Source organism: Phalacrocorax carbo, chromosome 2 (assembly GCF_963921805.1).
Source record: "Phalacrocorax carbo chromosome 2, bPhaCar2.1, whole genome shotgun sequence".
In the NCBI taxonomy this organism is placed as follows: domain Eukaryota; kingdom Metazoa; phylum Chordata; class Aves; order Suliformes; family Phalacrocoracidae; genus Phalacrocorax; species Phalacrocorax carbo.
The window spans coordinates 122,462,750-122,481,525 of record NC_087514.1 but is presented as its reverse complement, the minus strand read 5'-3'; the positions used below and the strand labels follow the sequence as shown (position 1 = coordinate 122,481,525).

General features: G+C 43.8%; 1 protein-coding gene across 1 annotated transcript in view; it reads left to right on the top strand.

Moving 5' to 3' along the window:
- Positions 1-15,774, top strand: part of CMTM7 (CKLF like MARVEL transmembrane domain containing 7) — a 31,899-nt gene extending 16,125 nt beyond the window's left edge. The window contains exons 2-5 of the mRNA XM_064444210.1: positions 5,915-6,088; positions 8,929-9,027; positions 12,153-12,234; positions 12,592-15,774. Coding sequence (XP_064300280.1) covers positions 5,915-6,088; positions 8,929-9,027; positions 12,153-12,234; positions 12,592-12,605 — 369 coding nt within the window. The 3' untranslated portion in view covers positions 12,606-15,774. The remainder of the gene's footprint in view (positions 1-5,914; positions 6,089-8,928; positions 9,028-12,152; positions 12,235-12,591) is intronic.
- The last annotated feature ends 3,002 nt before the right edge of the window (positions 15,775-18,776 follow it).

Here is an 18,776-nt window from a genome sequence, read left to right as displayed (position 1 = left end):
ACTAGCTTGGTGGTCAAGGGGAGAGTGGTGGATGTTGTTTACCTTGATCTTACTAAGGTTATGGTCTCCCATAACATCATCATAGACAAGCTGACAGGGTATGGCTTAGTTAAGTGGGAAGTGAGCTAGATTAAAAACTGTCTGAATGGCTGGGACCAAGAGGGTTGTGGTAGAAGGTCCTTGGAGTCCAGTCACTAAGTGGTATACCCCAGGGGTCAATACTGTTCAACATCTTCATTAATGACCTGGACAATGGGGCAGAGTGTACCCTCAGCAAGTCTGTAGCTAACAAAAAGACCTGGGAGGAGTGGCTGATGAGCCAGAGGGTTGTGGTTCCATGGAGAGGGACCTTGACAGGCTGGACAGAGAGGAATCTCATCAAGTTCAACACAGGGAAATGCGAAGTCCTGCATCCGGGGATATCTGAGGGTAAGCCCCTGCTCCTGTACAGGCTAGGGCCAACTGGCTGGAAAGCAGCTTTCGCAGGGACAACCTTGGGGTGCTGGTAGACAGCAAACTGACCATGAACCAGCAGTGCACCCTCGTGGAGAAGGCGGCCTAACAGCATCCTAGGCTGCTTTAGGAAGAATGTTGCCAGTGGATCGGGATCCTTCCCCTCTCCGTGGCACAGGTGAGACCACATCTGTGGTGCTGTGTGCGGTTCTGTGCTCCCCAGTGCAAGAGAGGCATGGACTCACTGGAGCAAGTCCAGCACATGTCCACAAAGATGATGAAGGTTCTGGAGCATCCTTCAAGTGAGGAGAAGGTGAGAGAGCTGGGCCTGTTCAGCCTGGAGGAGAGAAGGCTTGGGGGGATTTTATCAATGTATATAAATACCTGATGGAAGGGAGTGAAGGAGAGGGAGATGGAGTCTTCTAAATAGTGCTCAGTGACAGGACAAGAGGCAGTGGGCATATGAAACTCAATCTGAACATCAGAAAAAGTTTTTTTTTGCTGTGAAGAGATTCAAACACTGGAACAGGTTGCCCAGAGAGGTTTAGAGTCCCCGTCCTTGGAGGTATTCAAAACCTAGCTGGACTCGGACCTTGGCAACTGGCTCTGTGTCCCTGTTTGAGTAGGGGCGTTGGACAAAATGACCTCCAGAGGCCCCTTCTAACCTCAACCATTCTCTGATTCTGTGATCCTTGCTGTGAGCATGAGACACATAACTGGATCACACCATACCTTTCTTGCAAGGCTGGGAGATGCACTGTGCTCCTACAGCCCCTCTCTCACCCCCCAGCCCGGGGTGTGGCTGGATGACCTCACCCATGCCTGGCACACTGAGCGACTGGTGTCACAGCACAGGGGGAAAAGGGTCCTGAGCCTTGCCTCCATCACTTAAAGGCAGCAGCAGCATAACCTCTGGCCCTTTTTTGTTGTGAAGATCAGATCTTCCAGCCCATGTCCCACCTCTCATTAACATCCCTGAAAGATGTGTACTTGTTCAGCCTTGTTTAGGGGCCATGGGTTGGCTTTTGAAGGAAGTCCATGTCAGGAAAGAGCAAATTAAGTTTTATTTTTGGTAGAGCTGTGCTTACTTCAAATCAGAATGGATTTTAGGCTTGGGAGCTAATGTCAGTGCTATTCAAGAGCCAATATTTTCCACAGGCACATTGCAGAGGATGTGGTTGCCTTGTCTCCAGCTCAAAATAGAGATGAGAATGCAGACTCTTACCACCTTTCTTTTATGATGTCTGTTCTGTCTGGTAAGGTGTTGAGTGTTTCCTGGCAATGGCTGACTGCCTTTAGTTCATCTTGTCTTCACTGTGAGATAGTTCCTGATATACACCAGTGTTCCTGAGCATGCTTCATGACTCACTTCAAATATCTGGTCCAGTGGAAAGTCAAGTGGATTAGTTTAAGCTGATCAACTTCCATGAAACAGAGTAAATACAGAACTTTATTTAAATCCAGAAATCTTTCCTTGGTGTTGATTGTTGCATATGTTCTCTGTTTTGCTTTTCAGAAACCAGAAAGCACTTAAATACTAGTGTCCTGCAATGTGTCCTCCACCCCTTTTGTAATGCAGGTCTGAAGCCTGGATATATAGTGTGGAACATATTGAAATCTTTTAATGAGACTGACCATCATTTGACCTGTACTTCTGGTCTGACTGGCTTGCTGGCGATGGGTTCCATGTCTGCTGCCCTCACAATCTGTGAAATACCATATTGAAATGGAAATGGCAGTGCTCTAATTTTTTTGTGCCTCTAGTTTTTATTTTCAAGATGTATTAACCTACTCCTCTGAGCACAGATGCATAAAGAGCACTCTTAATGTTTGATCATTTCATTGCTTTGCCATTCATTTCTCTCTCTCTCTCTGTGACACAAAATGACTTCTAAGATATATGTTGAACTGTATCCCGACAGTTATGTATCAATCGTTTTATCGCTCAATTTCAAGTTCTCTGGAAACAAAAATTACAGGGGGGGGAAAAGATACAGTTATCACCTGGTGTATCGTGATAAATTGATATCTCATGAAGGAACTTTGGTATTTGTCACTTTTAAAGGAAAAATAATATTATGTGGCTCTATTTCCTACATCTGTAAGCATTCTTTTTCAAGAGGTGAGTTTTAAACTCTGACTGTACCTGCTAGCCATACAGGCAATATAGTGTGGCAAATGTGGTATAGCTTTATATAAAAGTTGTTGATATTGTCCCCTTTCATCTGTCCTGTGAAATAGCATTACGTGTCTCCGATCAGAGAATCCTCTTTAGAAACTGCATGTAAATCTCACGTTGTGAAATTTATGCTAAGAAAGGAAATCTCTGAAAGAAATACCTCTTGCCACACAGTGGTTTCTTCCTACCTATATGCTGAGGTACATCTAAAATCAAACAAGGGAGAATCTTTACTAATTGTTTTGGAATATTTAATTGTGGAGTACATATGAAATGGAAAGAATGTTTGTTCAAATCCACATTTCTACCCTGTTCTTAGGAGCTGAGCAGATTCTTCACTGACTGGTTGGTACCTTGTGTCTTATTTCTGAGGAATGTAACACCTCAGATGAATTTCCTGATCTTATCCTTGGATGGCTGACATTCTTCTTTATTCTGCTTCTCAGGTTTTTTTATACCTTCTAACTGGGAGAAAACATAACAAAACAAAAAAACTTCCATGCCTCCATGAAGTTGAAAGGACTAGGTCTGGTTGAAACAAAGGTTTTTTTACTAGTGCATCTTATTATTTAGATGGTGGTGGTACTTCCAGAATCCAGTCCTCCTTATCCTTTGTACACAGGAAAAAAGTTGATAAAGTTTATGGTTCAAGCATGAACTGAGTCAATAGGCATGTTTAATACTATTGTGAATTAGGACTTCCTTCTTGATTTGTACGCTGTAACTGAAATTGAGAACTGTATTATGAAGGCACCTGAATAAGAGAGACCTTTTTTAGTGTTTTGGTGATTAGAGAAGTGTTGTCCTCATCCCATCTTTATCCAAGAGCAAGATTCAGTGCTTGCCATGACTTCTTGTTGAGTCTTCCTACAGAATGAAATTTCATTAAGTTTAATTTTCATTTTCTCATTAAAATAATAGCTGTGTCTTGCATCACTTCAAGTGTTCTAGATTATAGGGTAAATGACCTGCTGATCTCCTTCTGATTGATCAACTTATTGAACAGCTAAGTCAGATGACTCTTTGCTTAACTGACGTTAAGATTCAAGGAACCAAGATGGATGTTCTGCGGCAGCCTGAGCCAGCGTGGTTACTGGCTGCTGCCACCCTGCCTGCTCAGTCCTTCCTATTCTTTCCCTTGGAGTCCTACCTTCTGCCTCACACTCCCTTGCTCACCTGACCCTGCCTTGTGTGATGGCAGAGTCAAGAGTAAAGTTATTTGGTTTTTTCAGTAGTTCTCTTTTCTGCTGGCTTAGTACACTGAGGTGGCTGAGAACAGATGAGTGGAGGAGCCAGTACATGATGGGGAATGAAATCAGGGTGAGAAGAAGATGACAAAGGCCATGGTTCCTCATGAAACCACAGCTTAATGTAGACCTGGTGTATGTAGACATAGATTCGACAAAACTTCATTAAAATTAACTCAGAATTGAAGAACCGGGCCGTAAGTCTTTAAATGCTGGATTGTGGGGAGTATTGCTTTGTTCTCTTCTAGGAAATGTAGCACCTCAGACAGTTCTGCCATGCACAAGAGGCAAGACTTTGTGCATTTAGGATTCCCTGGTGGCTAGGCTGTGAGACCCAGAGAATAGGCATGGTACAGACAGAAGCACTAAACAAGCAGGATGCTGCTATGATGTTACACTTTAACACCGGAGGTCAGGAATATATTTGGGGAGTCAGGGACTGAGCAATACCATGAATTTTCAAAAGCATGCGTAACCTCCATTCTTGGGAAACATTGAGCACAATCCAGCCCTGCACCTCAAACTCCTGTTGTCCCTATCCCATATCTGTGTCAAAGGTGGGAGGAGAGGTAGGCTTACTCTAGCACAGAAGCCTGTCACTAGCTTGCCCTGAGCATCAGTTACAATGCTAATAACAACTACTTGAACTACCACAGTAAAAATAATGGAGCCAGACCGGGTCTAACAACGGCTTAGCCACTTGCATGGGGAAGGATCCCAGGGCACTGACTAGTCTCTTTGGAACCAACTTTTTGAGGTGGTTCACTGTTGCAACACTGATGTGGGTGTTTGGATGGAGTTTGGCCAAAGTGCAAGTTCTTGTGAACTTTTTGTGAAATTCTTAGGTGTGTATAGAGCTTTTGATCACACTTGAGGATGTGTATGTTCAGCCTGTCTGCTTAGAAATGAGCAGGTGAAACTCAGTTAAAACTACAGCAGCAGGAAGAATCTAAACTATGTTTTTTGGGTGTTGGGTGCTTTTTCTTTTCCTTTTAATCTTAAGGAAGTTATTCTGATAATGGATGCAGTTGGTTAGGAGTTTAGAAGGTGAGTGTGCAGTAAAGGATGGTACAGCCTTGAAGTGCTGGCTTCTTCAGATAGTTTTCTAATGTCTTGGAGAAACGCTTAAAATGTGAATCATTGCTGCTCCTGGCTGACTTTGGATGAACTAAAAATCACAGTGGCTGAAAGCATGCCTTGACAAAGTCTGTAATAAGAAAAAATAGATTTCTTTTTATCATCCAGGCTAGCCGGAGGTAGAAGCAGCAAGATTATTAAGATAAACAAGTAGCTTTAGGTTAAAAAATGAAAATAGCTTTTGCCCTTTGCAAGCCTACAACTGAAAGAAGTTGTACAATAATGCTTTATAGCTTTATGCGACTATTTTAACATATTAAAGCTTTATAACTATTGCATTGGGGGTGGGATGAATTCATCTGTTCCTCCAAATGTTTATATTATTTGGTATGATACTGCTTTATATTTTGCTAATAATCTTGCTCTTGTAAGTGGTAGAAAAGTGGTAGAAAAGGAAGGGTAAAACTGTTAGCTCAGTTACAGTCAGGTCCTCCAATTTTGTGTGTGAGAACTCTCACTAAATGGAAGTACAGGCGCATATGTTCATGGGCATCTTAAGTTTTACAGCTTTCAGTTGTTTCCTTCTGAAAGCCTGTGGAGTTTAGATGCTTCAGTTGCTGGTGCAACTCCAGGCTTTCAATGCCTCTTCTCTATTTGAGACCTCTTGTATTGTAAATAGACACTTCTTCAGGTTGGATTCTTCAGGCTGAAACTGCTGCTTTCCTTCTTGCAGTTGGCTCTTTCCATCATTCTTAATAGTTGTTTTAGCTCATTTAACAGCAAATTTTAAAATATTATTACCATACTTGTTACTTTGTCCTCTATTTTGTTGGGACCATCCAATTTACATTAGATATTTGTCTTCTGTCTCTAAGTGCCGTTTTGTTGTGTTCAAAATAATCTCCACGGTCCTCTGAGCACCACTGTAAAAATCTTTAACATGTCTTTTGTCTTTCAGATCTCATTGCTGGTCGGATTCATCAGTGTAAATACTTCTCCATGGACAGATTACAGTGCATACAGCTACTTTCAGATTGTCACCATGTGCGACTTGGTTATGATTTTGTTCTTCTACATTATCCACATTTTCAGAATCTACAGGAAGCTCACTTGTGTTAGCTGGCCACTTGCGGTAAGTCTGGGTTCCTTGCCTCTCTTGTGGGTTGATGTCTCAATTACTTAGTCCATTTTCTTGTGCTATCACACAAGGCTGTCTTTCACATACAACTTCTTTTTGCCTTGTATACAAAACCTTTTGTTGCTTTTATTATTAGTATGAAGTTCAGCAAATTCTGTAATTGTAAGGGGATTTTTTTAAGCTTATTTGAATCTGATCCTGCCCTCCTTTACACAAATATAAATCCAGATTTACTCCAGGGAGGGCAATAGTGTTATTCTGAGGCAATTGAAAAGCAGCTACTGATTATCAAGCCTTCAGCAGATGGGTCCTAGCTCAGGTCATTTATAACAGCTAAGGGATTGCTAGAGTACCAAATCATAGCATTGGAATTCATGTACTATATCCTGTCCCAAAATAAAGTCTATGAGTGCTATTTAAGTCAAATGTGCCTCTTTTTGGTATGGTTTTAGGTAACTTAAACAATAGCAAGAAATAGGAGTCTCGGCCTGATTGCTATAGCCTGGCCATTCCTGGGATATCCTGCAGGATGTTCCTGCCTTGTTCCCACATTTCCCCTGCACATCCATCTCTCATATCCTAGCAGAGAGCTAACAAGCAGCACAGAAAATGCGAGACCTGAACTTCCTCAGTAGCTTTGGGTCAGGTCAGCTAACAGAAGGGTCCTATGTCCTAGTGTGGGATGATGGATTTTAATAACCTCTTAGAACATGTCTCCCTTATGCATAGTGACATGTTAGTTCCACAGAGAAAGGAGCAGAGGGAAGGGGAAAGCCAACTGGAGAGATATAGAGGGATTTTGAAATCCAAATAGTGGTTGGATGGGATTTAATAGAAGCTATACAAATAGCTTACAGATCGAAGATAATGGTTCGTCCATCCACTTCTAACCAGAGAGAAAAGCTTAATTTTCTTTTTAGCTGAAGAATATGGCTAGACTTGCACCCCTTTTCATTTTTTCAAATGTGTACAACCACTATCTGTCTCTAGAAAGTACTTCGTTATCTACAGATGCAGGGATTGAAATAAGCTAATAAATGGCATTTTTGAAAAGCGGCATTTAATGTGTGCATTGCTGTAACAGGACTATGCCATTCTGACTTCTGCACAGGCTGCTTTTGGTTTTTGTTGTGTGTTTAATCATTCCTAAATGTTCAGAGTCACTAGTGAGTTTAAGGCACTGCGGTTTGTGGCTGCTCAGCTTCAGATAGCTTTATGGGATGTGATGCTTGAACATTGCTACTCTTCTACAACCAACCTCCTTTCCAGTCGCATACTTAAGTATCTTTAGAACAGAATAGGAAGACCTGTAAGAGACTTTGGGAAACTACAGCTAGTGTTTGGCTGAGTTTCCCAGCAGGATCTCTACATTGCAATCAGGGGCGTGATTTACAGTCACTAAAGTTGCAGTGGTTCAGGAGGTTGTTCAGCACTGACACCTTTTAAAGTTGGGAAGTATTTCTCCAGAGAGGCTATCTCCCAGCCCTGCTGGGGGTTGGTTCTCCACCTAATTTAGCCTTTGATGATTCTTTTGCACTTTTGCCCAACCCTTGGATTCCTCTAAAGTAGTGGCCTTTGTACACTGCTTTATTTGGTGTCTCTAAGGAGACAAGGGCATGCCTAATTTTCCTGCTGCATTGTGGACTAGCCAGAGAAGCCTCCTCATGGAAATAATTTATTCTAGCAAAAGCAAGGGTTGAGATCTTGATTACCTGAAACAGGAATACAAATGAGGAAAGTAAGTTGCAGTCTCAGCCTCGTTTATGGCAAAGATCCTCCTCAGCTGTTTATAAATGCCTGAGCAGAGGAAAACTGTGGTGTGGTATGATAAACTATTTCTCTTCTGGGATTTCCTTGAAAAATTTCCTTTTGGAACTATATTCTCTCTCCTTTGGTTTGAGATGGAATCTCTCCTCTCCCTTATACATGGCATTTGCTTGGCTCATGCTGGTAGTGCAATGCAGATAAAGTAAGCAGATGATACCTTCCTGCCCACCCCACCATGCAAAAGAACGAACCCATGTTCAGTTTGCAAACACCCATATTGGTTCCCATAAGCTTTGTGAGGATTCAAAATCTGAATCCACAGATAACCCCTGCTTTTAACAAGGTAAAATTGACTCCTGGACTGATACTTGTCACACTAGAGAAGCGCTTAAATGGGGTGCCTCAGTGCTCTCTCAGAATAACCTGTGGCATGATGTTTTACTGTAGGACAGCTGCAGCCACCCTTGCAGACTTAGGAGCCTGGATGTTCGTTATGAGTGTCTGCACAGTTGTGATTTTCGTGGCTTCCTTCCTATTTCCAGTCTCAGTTGATTTAAGTTCTTAGTAAATCCAATGGTAGATCCACTGCTTGCTTTCTAGAGTATTAGAAGTAGGAGCATTTGGTTTTCCACTTACACCATTTTCTGCCATTTATTGTCATTTCATATAAGCTAGAGAAACATGCCCTTAAGGTTTCTTCCTTCCTCCAGAACTGTCTAAGTAAGGTGCGTACTTGATGCAATAAAAGATATGTTTCACCCTCAGTAATGTACCATGTTGAATTGAAAGGATTGCATCCATATCCAGTAAGTAGATCATATTCCAGTGACATTAGTAGACCTGAAGATTGACCCTCTCTCCTTTTTTGAACAGAAGGTCAGGTATGGTACAAAATCCACTCACAAGGTCTCCCTCTCGCCCCCTCCCTGCCTTTTCACCCCCCACCCCTGCTGTGTTTTGTCCTTTGGGTTTGAGTAACCTCCGCTAACTTCTTTTCATTCTGAGCCATATCAAAATGCTTTCCGGCTAAGTTTCCCTTCTGATGCAGGCTGTGCTTGTCTTTACAGGAGTTTCTTCATTATTTAATTGGTACAATTCTGCTTCTCATTGCATCGATTGTAGCAGCATCCAGGAGTTACAATTTGAATGGACTCGTGGCTGGAGCGGTAAGACTGTGTTTGTTAGTCTTGACACTTTTTAAATTGCAATATATGTTAAGTAGGGCTTTGGAAATCTATTGCTTGTAATTTTATTTTCTTACAGACTTGCCTTGCTTGTATCTTGGTTGGGTGAACTACCCTCTAGCTCATTTCAGTGAATGTTCTGTAGCACTACGCCAACAAAATATTTTGTTGTGAGACTCCAGATTTGCCACTAAAGTGTGTATTTGTCCTGTTGAAACCAAAGGCTCCTGCTTTAATTCATAGGAACTAATGTATTTTGGGGAAGAATTAAGACAATTCAGTTTTGACAAATGGTTGTTGTAGCAGCTAGAAGTTACCTAAAGGACTTCACCCCAGTCTTTGGCTTTTGACACCTCCTGCTCCTGAAGAGGCCCCTGTTCAAGATAATTTTTCTTGAACCACCCCTTATTCCATACCATTTACATCATGCTCAGGTTCCACACTATCCAATACAACCTCATGAACCTCCACCCCCCCTTCCCATCCTTTGATAAAATACACAGATATCATTTAGTCCACGGCTTTGGGCTCCATCTCTTGTTGTGGTCACTCAGGACAGGAGAGGTGGTGTGTTGTGTGGAGTTACTGGGCACCAAAGCCAGCTCAGGTCGGGTCACTGCTGCACTTGCACTGCTTCTTGAAAGGCTTGTCCTCTGTGGGTTCGCGTGGTTCCTGCTGTAGTAATTTCTATAACATGCAACTCAAATCACAGGTTACAACAATTTAAAGGTAGAACCATTACAATCTCCACCCCTGGCCCCTTCGGGCCAGGTTATAGGTCTTAACATTACAATGAACTCCTCCCCTTGCTTCCAGCCTGGCTAGCAACAAGGGGTTTCTACTATAGTAATTTCCATAACATGCAACTCAAATCCTGGGTTAGAACAATTTAAAGGTATTTCCATTAAAATTTCCACCCCTGTCCATTTGGACCAGACCATCAGGTTTAACATTGTAATGAAATCCTCCCCTTGCCCCTGCTCTGGCTTGGACTTATCCACAGACTGTAGTCGTTTAGGGTTGTACCTTCTCCTAGTGGAGCTTTGCCCAGGAGCCACAGTCTCTCCAGGGGTACACCTGCTCCAGCGTAGACTTATACAGAGCCACAGTCACTTTGAGGTGCGCCTGTTCCAGCGTGGCCTTCTGCATGGGCCTCAATGCTTTCAGAGATATACCTGCTCCAGCGTGGCCTTACGCACAGCTGCAGTCCCTCCAGAAGTAAACCTGCTCCAACATGGCCTTGCCCATGGCTGCAGTCCCTCCAGAAGTAAACCTGCTCTGTTGTGGGCTTATCCATGGCCACGCACTTGGAGGTGCTCTGGCATGACCTGATGCACAGCCACTGATGCTTCAGGGTGTACCTGCTGCAGCACAGACTTATCTACAGCCACAGACTCTTTGAGGTGTACCTTCTCCAAGATGGACTTATCCTTGGGCCACAATTGCCTCAGAGGTATACCTGCTGTGGCACAGACATAACCAAGGCCACAGATGCTTCGAGATATACCTGCTCTGGCACGGGCTTATACACAGACACAGATGCTTTGGGGTGTCCTGCTCCCACATGGACTCATCCACAGGTCACAGTCCCTTTAACTCAAGTTCACAGTGGAGTTCTAGCCTGTCCAGTACAGCAGCACAGAAACAGCAGTGGGGCCCTGGCCATCTGCCAGCCCAGGCGCATCACCATGGCTGTTAACAGAATGTTCCCAGGCACAGCAGGGTAAGGTGATAAGCAGTGAAAGCAAAAAGCACCACTAATGAGCACTAGACTTTAAGGCATACAGTATATATATACAGTAAGTCAGGCAAGCCCCATAGCAAGCACAGAAGCCTAGCAATTAATAGCTAAACAGCAATAACAGCTATAAATTCCATCTAGCACATGCCAATCAAATGTGTCATTATCTCAAACCTTTCGTGCCCCACGTTGGGCGCCAAAAAGGACTGTCATGGTTTAGCCCCAGTCAGCAACCAAGCACCACGCAGCCACTCGCTCACTTCCCCCTGGTGGGATACGGGAAAGAATCGGAAGAGTAAAAGTAAGGCAGCTCATGGGCTGAGATAAAGACAGTTTAAAAGGTAAAGCAAAAGCTGTACACAGAAGCAAAGCAAAACAAGGAATTCATTCACTACTTCCATGGGCAGCCATCTCTAGGAAAGCAGGGCTCCATCACGCATAATGGTTACTTGGGAAGACAAATGCCATCACTCCAAACATCCCCCCCTTCCTCCTTCTTCCCCCAGCTTTATATACTGAGCATGACATCATATGGTATGGAATATCCCGTTGGTCAGTTGGGGTCAGCTGTCCTGGCTGTGCCCCCTCCCAGCTTCTTGTGCACCCGGCAGAGCATGGGGAGCTGAAAAAGTCCTTGACCAGTGTAAGTGCTACTTAGCAACAACTAAAACATCTCCACATTGTCACTGCTCTTTCCAGCAAAAATCCAAAACCTAGTCTTATACTAGCTACTACGAAGAAATTTGACTCTATCCCAGCTGAAACCAGGACAACCCACTGGTGTCCGGGGCTGACGGACTGGAAGATACTCTCTGCCTCTTTTGGCTGCAGGGCTTTATAGAGAGAGGCATGACTTCTGAGTGTGGGCAACAGTATTTTCACAGCAGCAGGACCTGAAATACAACTCCTCCAGAATAAAGAATTACTTTCCGAAACTTAGTCCTGATGATGCAAACGGACTAGAAGACTTACCTGACTTGTTTATTTGGCAGATGGTGGGGAAAGACTAGTTTGAATGGGGCAGTAAAAGAACAGTAATCAGAGGAGTTAGAAAAAGTCTTTTCTTTGTTGCTGAATCCTAGTTAGAAATCTAGAAGGTGAGACTCTATGCTGCTGTCCAGCGTTTTCTCCCACCTTGTATACGACTGTCAGTCTCTCAGTCATTGTTTTGACAAGACATAAGCTGCTATGATACTATGGAAACTTTTATCTTTTTAGTATATTAGCAGAATGGAGTAAGAAATCCCCTTTTTTGGTCTGTTAATGTCATAAAATACGCAGCTGGATATGCAAGAGTGTCCACACATTCATGGAATATGTGTCATTTAATGTTCTGTAAGTATTTGTGGTTTGTTTTCTCATCCAGACTTTCGGGTTCCTAGCTACAATCCTTTGTGTTTTAAGCATATGGTCATCCTACAAGGTTTCGTGCATCACGCAGTCAACAAGTAAGTGTCATGCTTAGTAACTGCCAGAATGCTTCCCAAAATGAATATTTATATTTTCTGCCACAGGGCTGTGTGTACCTGGAAGGATTTATTAATGTCCTGTTCCTTGTTACTCAAAATTACTCACAAAGCAGTAATTCCATATTTTCTGTCAACATAGACATATCACAGCTACTGACAGCTGTTAACTACTAACTGAAAGAGCAAAATAACTTGCTTCTAGCAAGTAGTGAACCTATCAGTGCTTTCTCTTCTCCCCCCCCCACCCCTACCAAAATAAGATTTCCTGTGTGTTCCTTAATCAAGTAGGTGAATTTGTTTGTGGTAACGCAAGTGACGCTGTCTTCCTTTTCAAAGATGCATCTGTATGACTCCTTCATCTCTGCAAGACATCTGCCTTACACGATAGAATACCAAAGAGGAGTGTCCACTACTGAGGAGAGAGGACGGGTATTTTGTTATACTAGCCTGGACAGCCGGTAGCTTTTGAAGATCTTCCTGAATGCCTATGCAAAACAATGTTGTGAACCAAAGTCTTTTTTCTCCCCTCACTTCCCCCTCCCCATCCCCACCCCCCCGAAGTTTATAATGGAGAACGTGCTTCTTGTGAGCTTTACAGAGAAAGACAACTTCTGTCTCACAAGCTGGGCTGTGGTCATTTCCAGCTAGTTGCAATAAGTGGATTTAAAACTCATTTGGAGAGTTGTTTGGTTCTCCTTTCAGAGGGATGGAAAAATTGCTCCTGATTTCCTCCATCTGTTTACAGAAGGGAAATCCTGCAAACTCCTACCTGATTCTTAACTTCCAAAGATGATTTGTTTAACAAAGGAACTGTTACAAACTGATTTGTGCCTGGATAAGCTGACCCGAGTCTTTGTTACCTCTTTCTATCAGAACTGTGGACTTTTTCTAACATCAGCTCAGCCACATCAAAAATTATGAACTGCAACTTGAATACATCACTGCAAACACTCCCTCCTAGCCTCAACTGTACGTGATGAAATCAGGTTTTTTCCTCCATGAATTTTTACAGGTTATTAACAATCGAAGATCATTCTTAAAAACATCCCTCTGCCAAATACAGGAAAATGCATACCCAAGAATATCTGTTTAATGTTTTGTGGGATCTCTTCTTTTTCCTTTTCACAAATACTCATTTGTAAAATGGGTATCTGTAAGACCTGTTCTGTAGAAAATTTCTGTGCGTTTGCTATAAACTGTTCTCCTTGGGGTTTAACAGTGTTTATGGAAAGCCCACTGTGAATGGAACAATGTGCTTTGTTCTCTCTCTTACATGCAGTTTCTCCCTTCCTCTGCCGCTGCTGGGATCTGCGCTTTTGGGGTCTCTGCCCTGAGTCTGGACAGGTGGAACAGTTCAGTTTTGTCCAACCTGGTGTTGTCATAAAGTTCTATGGAACTTCAGGGCTGAGACAATGCCTTCTGGGCACCTCTGTCTTTTTCTCCTTTCGCAGTCTGTCTCTGGTGAGCTGGAAATTCTCTGCAGGAAAAAGGGAAGTGCAGGCCCTGCCTCCTTAGTGCTTCCCCTTTCACGTCTAGCTGTGAAGTAGAACTTGTACTTACAAGTTGGTCTCTTCTGTCAGGACAACTGCATGACGGTGCAGCAGGTTTCTGCAAAAAGTAGGATTTATACAGTTTACCAGGTCCAATCTGGAGGAAAAAGGCACTTTCTGGCCTGCTCTGCATTCTTCTATTTGTCTGAAATTCTGTGTCGATACTGCTAACTAATTTAATGGTCCTCTCAGAAATTTCTTTTTGTGCCTCATAGCATGTCGTCATATGGTGCCATTTGTTGCCATCTTATTTTTTTCTCTTATCCTAATATATGTATCTTTTCTTTGATTTTTTTTTTTTTTACTCTCTGATAAGAGAAATTGGCCAACTGCTAAAGTGTCAAAAAATTTTAGTAAATGAAAATAACCTCGAAAGGTAGACATCCACCTCCTTACGGTGCACAGTTTCTGTGATTCTTCTTGCTATTCCTTTCCATAAGTCCCCTATTTACAGCAACACAGAGCAGGAAACAATTTGAAAGCACAAAAGTCTGCTGCTTGTGGATGAAGATACATATATTCATTCCAGGATAAACTGCTTTACATTAATTAGAGGAATATTCAAATAAAACTATATAACAGGCAGTTATAATGTTATTAATTTCATATTGACTATTTTTTATTTCTTTACAATGTCCAACTTTGGCCTGCTTTTCTGCCCCATATATTCAGATGACATATTTTGTGTTTGGTCAGAAATGGGTCACTTTTTCAACAACCTGAACTGAGCATGCCTCAAAGGCTCCCTGGCTTAAAAGAACAGCCATCCTTCTCAGCTAGAAATCCACTGTCAGCAGAGTCAGCGATGGTTCAGTCTTCCTTACCCTGCCAGCACAGACCGGTCCAAAGGACATACTGACAAGGGACTTCATTCTGGGCACTTTGAATTAAAATACCTGCAGAAGAAGGTACGCACACGTGCGCTCCGCACGTATTTTTTTGCAACAGGGGTGCTTGATCACCAGTTCTCCTGCCGAGGCTGACTTAACTACAGTTTTTGGAAACCAGCACTCTGACTTTGATTTGGACTGACATGTAGATATTTAAGGATACAATGTCTTCTGTTCCCCCAGAGGAAAGAGAAGTGCTCTTTCTCCTTCATCTCCTGAGATATCACCTCAAAGAGATAGTAGGCACCTTCCTACAAGCTTTACCCCCTCTTGGCAATCTTGTGGGAAGCCAATGTTCTGCCGCACACAGCATGAATGCAGCTGAGACCTCAGCGCTGTGGTGGCAGTGGGGAGAGCACCTGCTAAGGATTGCGGCTGCAGCCAGAGCTTGCTCTGAAGAAAAGGCTGTTTCCACTCTCTGCTGGAATCGCGCCCCCTCTCCTGGCACTACACTAGCATCTTTTTTTTCAGCCTCCTACATCACTCTGTCCCTTATCACCGTGCAAGGGTAAAAAAACTTTGGGGGAATTTCATGCAGTCTGACAACCAAAGAACTTCTGAACTATGCTCTGTGATTGGCCAAAAAAATAGGTTTTTCTGCAAGTGCACTTGTTTATACTGGCTCAAAAGAAATAAATTACAAGTCCCTTTTTGTTTTTTGTGGTTAGCGACAGGTCTAAGGTATGCCTGCAGCTTTTGCTGTTGGGACAGTGCTGGGTCCATAGACCCACCAGATGCTCTTAACGCAGGATGCTTTCAGGCTGGAAAACTGACATCTCTGCTGCCAAAGCTTCCTCACTTCCCCCAAATCCTCCTTGTGAAACACATCTACCAAGAAAAGCACAGGCTTTGCTGGTATCACCAGCTCTACCGGGAGTCTTTGAATGACAGCTCTGTCTGGCAGGGACTTTGGCATCTCACTACTGTAGCTCTGCCAGCAAAAGTGTTTTAAGTTTCCTTCAGTGTCCGCCTGGTTCTGAAAGCTCCATCTGTCTGCAACTTTGTGAAATATGGGATTCCAGCTGTTTTAGAAATAAACTATGTTTGCTATTTGGATGATGTAACAGCTTTGAGAATCAGATTGTTGTCTTGCTCATTTTTTTTCCTTCCTCTACTAGAACAGTGACTTTCTCTCTGGGGAGTGTCAGAATACAGCCTGTAACTGGAGGACAAGAGGTAGGAGCCACAGAAAAGAAACTGTTCCCCTGCCATTGTGTTTGGATGTGCTGGTCTCTGACTGTCCCACCCAAACGTTGTCCATCCTCTTCAGCTCCAAGATAAGTGTAGTATATCCTTTGAGCCAACACAGGTAGAGTTCAGTTTTACTGAAAATTAAAATATAACTGGTGGGAGAAGAAAACAGGTAGTATAAACTGTTTCATACTGAGAAAAAAATCTCTGATGTTTGAGCTCTGGGGCCTTGAGATAAGTTAGAGAGTGAATAATGATTTTTTTGGGGGGTAGAAACTGGAAAGATGAGAAGCGGAAATGAAACTTTAAAAAAAAGAAGAAGGGTGGCTCTGAAAAGCCTGAGGACCACAGTGCTGGATGAAGACAGTGCAGGTTATATGGCAGCTTGCATGCTTTTTCTGTTGCACTGAAGTGGTTCTGTTTTGCATTGTGTGAACTACAAAGGAATGGGTTCTTTGCTTCTAAAAGGCTTTGGGAACAAATCACTACATGGTCACTAGAATAATGATAACCTTTAAGGGGTGGCAGGGGTGCTTAGTGATGCTCCAGGGAAGAGGACTAGGAGCTTATTAGGACAAAAAGGAGCAGGAGACAAGGTAGAGCAGGTGCAAACATCAGTAGAAAGCTTATTAGAGGAGGGACTAATGTGAGCACATTATGCACTAACAGAAATGCTGGCAGGTATCAACAGTTTCTGGCTGAGTCAGTACTTAAAGAGCAGACCTGCCTGGAGTGATAGAAAAGTCTCTTTTCTGCCTGCCTGCTATGTACACTCCCTGCTCTATGCCTGGGATTTTCATGTTCTGCTAAAGCTGTGGGAGGGTGCACTAAACCTGACCTAAAGGCTGTGGAGTACGGCATCAAGCTGTTACATGTTCTGCCCAGTTTAACTTAAAATTGCTCAGGGCTCCCCGACCTTAGAGACAGCATGGAGCAAACCGCTGCTGCTGAGCATGAGAGGCTGCATGCTGGCCGGTGGCCTTGGCCATCCCTGTGGCTAGGGGCAGAAGTACAGACCTGCTTTTAGACTGAGTGTCACAGAACGCTGGAGTTACATATCACTGGGCCCGACTGATGAGCTCGACGCTGGCTGGCATTCAGGAAGTGCTGCTAGTTGTGTGAGATGGAGAGAAGCAGGTACCAGAGAAAGGGGCTGTGGGAGGCCCACATCCTGTTCTTTCTACCTACACCCAGGTGGCAGGAGAGAGCCCTCACCACAAAGCTCTAGGGTATTCTTAAGCAACCCTCCTGTTTAGGCTGTTTCAGACTGGAGCGCAGGTGCAGGCGCCATGCCCTTGGCTTACCTTTCGCTCCTCCGCAGATGCGCAGGGCTGCACTCTTGCAAGCCCATCCCATTAAGAACAGGCGGCCCTTGGTTTCGCACCCTGGTCCCAGGACTTGTTTAACCCCACTACACGGGAGCAGGTTGGAAAGTCACAGTGGTGCTTGTCATCCTCCTCTCCTGGAGAAGGATGATCACTTTTTTCCAGCACACCAGCAGCTGGAAAACAGGAAAAGTAGTAAGTGCTGTTGGCTGCTCCTTCCTATGCCTCTCCCTTCTAGAGGTCACTGATTACCCACAGCTGCCTCTCCAGAGTTTGTTTCTATTCTGCCTGCCCCGAGCCCAGAGCCCATCAGCCTTGGCTAGTCCCCTGGTTACTCACAGCCAGTGTGGTAAGCACGTGGTGGTGTTTATTACTAGGCACTGGCCAGCATACAGTGGGTTCCCACCATCCAGGAGGTTGCATTAAAAAAAAAAAGCCCATAAGCAACAGATGAAGTAGCTTTATCCTCTTATTATGTCATATTTGCACTGGTTTACTGTGTTAATGACTTGCTAATTTATTAAATATCAAACAAGCTCTCATCACCTGCCTGGACCAAACCCTCTGCTTTGGGACAGTTGGCAAAAAAAATCTGCTTTTTGTCCTCTGCCAAACTTCTGTCTGAACTGCTCTGACAGTGAAATCGAAGCTGTTTGGCCATGCCCAGGAAACTCAGGACAGCTTCAGTATGACGTGACAAGAAGTTCAGCCACCAGTGCGAAGTACCACAGGAAGGCACTGGTGTCCTCGTGCCAACACACGGTGCTACAACGCCCCCGGGTTACTTTGGCTGGCCCTAAACGGTTTTCAGCCCTACCTGGAGCACAGAGGCATCGCCATGTATGTCACCTGCAAAGCCCCTCTTGCCTGTGACTCCAGAGAGGTGTGTCCACAGGCTGGGACTGCGAAGGTACAGGCAGCTGTGTGGCAAACCAAGCACCTGGGGAAAAGGGAATAGCACAGAAGAAAAGGAACAAACTAAGCACTCTGTGCTTTGGGTGTGTGATAATGTGTAGAAAAAAAAAAAAGTAATGTGTGATGGTGAAGGAAACACCTGCGTGTTTCTGTGGCTGATGAAGGGGCTACCAGAAAGACAAGAACATGCCAGCTTTTGAAGTGGAGCTGATGCGTGTGTGTATATGCCATGGTAGGCCAAGCAGAATGGTGGGGCATTTCTCCCTGCAGGGGAGAATATCCCCAAGCCGCTAACAGAAAAGCATTGCTAAATTAAGTATGTCTGAACCACTTGTTGTTTTCTTACACGTTTGCACTTGTGCAGGAAGAACCACAGCAGACAAGAAGCCCTCTTGGGATAGGAGGCATTGCAGCAAGGCTCTAGAAATCTTGGGGGGGGGGGGAAGAAAAAACCACAGGCGTAGACTTAGAGGCACTTAACCCTTAGGCATCCAAGGACAGACTAGGAAAATAGAGGCAGCACTCATCCTGCGCATATTTTTACAGCCCAAAGAGAGTAAATGCCATTCTTCCAGGGTAAAACACTGTCCCTTGGAGGCTGTTCGCATGGGACTAGCCTTAACACCCAGCCATTCTCCCTTGCATAGACA